The sequence below is a fragment of the Rhincodon typus genome, chromosome 28 (genome assembly GCF_021869965.1).
Source record: "Rhincodon typus isolate 14 chromosome 28, sRhiTyp1.1, whole genome shotgun sequence".
NCBI lineage: Eukaryota > Metazoa > Chordata > Chondrichthyes > Orectolobiformes > Rhincodontidae > Rhincodon > Rhincodon typus.
The window spans coordinates 1,979,968-1,982,895 of NC_063359.1; the positions used below are offsets into that span (position 1 = coordinate 1,979,968).

The 2,928-nt window shown below is 41.4% G+C and overlaps 1 protein-coding gene across 1 annotated transcript; it reads left to right on the forward strand.

Annotated features, from left to right (window-relative positions):
* The first annotated feature begins 1,003 nt into the window (after positions 1-1,003).
* On the forward strand, positions 1,004-2,509 carry tmem203 (transmembrane protein 203). Its single transcript, XM_020514307.2, has one exon. The coding sequence runs from the start codon at positions 1,134-1,136 to the stop codon at positions 1,539-1,541; it is 408 nt and encodes a 135-aa protein (XP_020369896.1). The 5' UTR covers positions 1,004-1,133; the 3' UTR covers positions 1,542-2,509.
* Positions 2,510-2,928: the final 419 nt, after the last annotated feature.

Genomic DNA, 2,928 nt, shown 5'->3' on the forward strand with positions numbered 1-2,928 from the left:
CCTGCCATTTTTTTTTTCTGAGGTGCAGTCCATGATGAGCTTCCTCTCCTCTGGTTCATTTTCTGTAAACTGTGAAGGAGTGATCTGAGATTGTTTGCTTGGTGCCTTAAACTCCCAGGTCCCATTGAACTCTTCAACTATTGGACTAATTGCATTAATATGATTCTGATTCAAGTTACATTATGTTAGTCTTAGCTCAGTCTAGAGAGGGTAAGAGAAAAGAGCTGGAAAACCTGTCATGGCAGCATCACTGGAGAGAAGTGGAAGTTAATGTTTCAGGGTGACCACCTTTCATTAGGACTAAAGTGAAATAGAAATGTAAAAGTTTTAAGGTGGGGAGGGAGTAGGAAAAACAACAAAGCAGCTCCATGGTAGTGTGGAGGCCAGAGAGGTTAAATAACAGATGATTTTCAGAATGCAGCAACCAAAAGGAATGGTAATGGATGTAGTCAAGAAACAAAAGTTGTGTCCAAATGTGATCTGAATTGCTCCGTAAAAACATTCAAATGCAGCATAAAGAGATAAAGAAAAGTGATGAAGGCAAACTTGACAAAATAAAAAATGAGATGGACTTAAATGTTATGGCGTAAAGTTGTTCAGCCCAGTAGGCTCAATTAGTTGCATTCTTGACTGATGTGATTACTGAGACTTGGGCCCATAATCTAGGCTAACACTCCAGTGTTGTCCTGAAGGACTGCTGCATTGTAGTAGTGTCATCCTTCCAAGGAAAGAGCAGTGGGGAAGTTTTCCCTGATTTCCTAGCCTCTTGAGCTCTTCATTGAGAAGATATTTTCTGATCATTACCAGAATGCTGTCTGTAAATTCCTATACCATGACACTGATTATTGACTGTAAAATGCTTTGACATATTTGAGGTTACTAAAAGTGCTGTACAGTTGCAAGAGTTTACTTTTTAAAAGAGGTACCAAGATCACATGCAATTATTGAAAGGAACAACATGCAAAATAATTTCATTTTGCTGTTCCTTTTTATTTCTCAGAAGCCATGAGTTGAGTTTCTGGACATAAATCAGATTGGAACACCAGGAGTGGCGGCCGTGCCGATGTAAGTTGTTAGTTCCTGGTGATTGACGCAGGAGTTCGTTCTGGGAGCCGTGCACTACTGGCGCCAAGATGCTGTTCTCACTGCGGGAGCTGGTGCAGTGGCTGGGATTTGCCACATTTGAAATGCTGCTGCACCTAGTTGCCTTCCTGGTATTCTCTGTGCTGCTTGCTTTGAAGGTGGACAATTTTGCAAAGTTGGACTGGTGGTACGTTTTCATCCCACTCTTCACTGCTGATGGGCTCAGCACCTACTTCACCGTGATTGTGTCCATCCGCCTTTTCCAGGATGGGGAGAAACGTTTGGCAGTCATGCGCCTCTTCTGGATCCTGACTGTACTCAGCCTGAAGTTTGTCTTTGAGATGCTGTTGTGCCAGAAACTGGAGGGGCAGAGCTCTCAGCTGTGGTATGGCCTCATCATGTCGCCCGTCTTCATTCTCCTCCAGCTGCTGATGATTCGAGCTTGTCGAGTCAACTGAGCCCTGAAACCTTTCACTCCACGCCTCCTATTCAAGCTGTTGGATGGCTAGACACACAGTCTGATGAATGTTGATGTTTGGAGGGGGAAGAAGGGGTACATTCAGTTTAATAGAGCTCTCTTGTCTTGCTGCTGTCCTGCCATTGCTGAGTTTTAATGAAGCAGTGCAAACTGCAACATGACCAACCTTGGAATTCCATGGCTGGCTTCAGGGATGGAAATGTCAGCAAGATAGTGAAAGTAGAGACAAGAGGTTCTGTGTTTCACTGGTAACGTGCAGCTCGCATAGGGGCTGTAGCAGTATCCTGCCCCTCCGTTCCAAAATCAAGGCCCTTAGAGAAGGGAGGATGCAGTGGCCTGCAAGACCATGACTGATATTCCATCTCAACATTTTAATGTATCAGTCATTCACGTAGGTTACGCTAGCTGTGACCCAGGAAGTTGTGTTTGGGCAGTACTTATTTAAATTGCTCAAAGTGTGGTGATATTGTTGAGTTTTGAGCCCTATGGTTTTCAGGGGAATATTTGTTCTAATGATTAGTGAGAAAAGCAAAGACAGCCTTTCATTGCTGGTAATATTCTTGTTGGACCACATGCGGCGCAAGGATGCAGTAAATAAAATCATAATTGCAATTAATTATAAAAAACATTAACTTCCCAATTCCTGTGTTTCTGTTTTGCCAAGTTAATTGCTAAGCAACTTATCCCTTCACTGTAAAAACAGGCAACCTGACTGAATTTTAATGTGTCTAATGAAGCATTTTACAAATGGACAATCTTAAACAAAGACCCAGTTTCAAACCTGGTGTTTAAACTTTTTCAAATGATGAACGTTAACTGAATTTAAGAGGGACATTTGATGTTCTTGGGAGGTTCCTGGTGGTACTATGAGTTCTGTGTTCTACATTATGTAATTGTACCAGGTTTGTGAAAAAGTATAAAATTAAATTTATGCAGATCTGCATTAAAGGTTGGTTCTGATAACTGCTCGCTTAACATTTCAGGGATTTAGATTAAAGTCAAGGTTTCTAGGCTGAAGCCATCACATGTGGCGTTCACATAGTTTCAGTTGGTCTTATCATTACTTTCAACTCTGCATTATTTCCATTATAACATTAATGGAACCTGTTCATATAAAGACTCTTGTCAGTGGAGGTGCTGAAATGCTGTGGTGGGTGTATTAATGCTGTGAAAGGTTCACCTTGATTGTCTTCATTCCAAATGTGGACTGACAAATTTATAACAGAAAATAAAAGTAAGGACAGCCTGTCCTGGTTCAATCATCCCCAACTATCCATTAACATAGCTTCATCTTAAAAACTTTTTGTCTTAATTCCCTTGAGTTTCCACTTCAAGAGAGTTTACAACCTCGTGTCTACAGAAGAAAC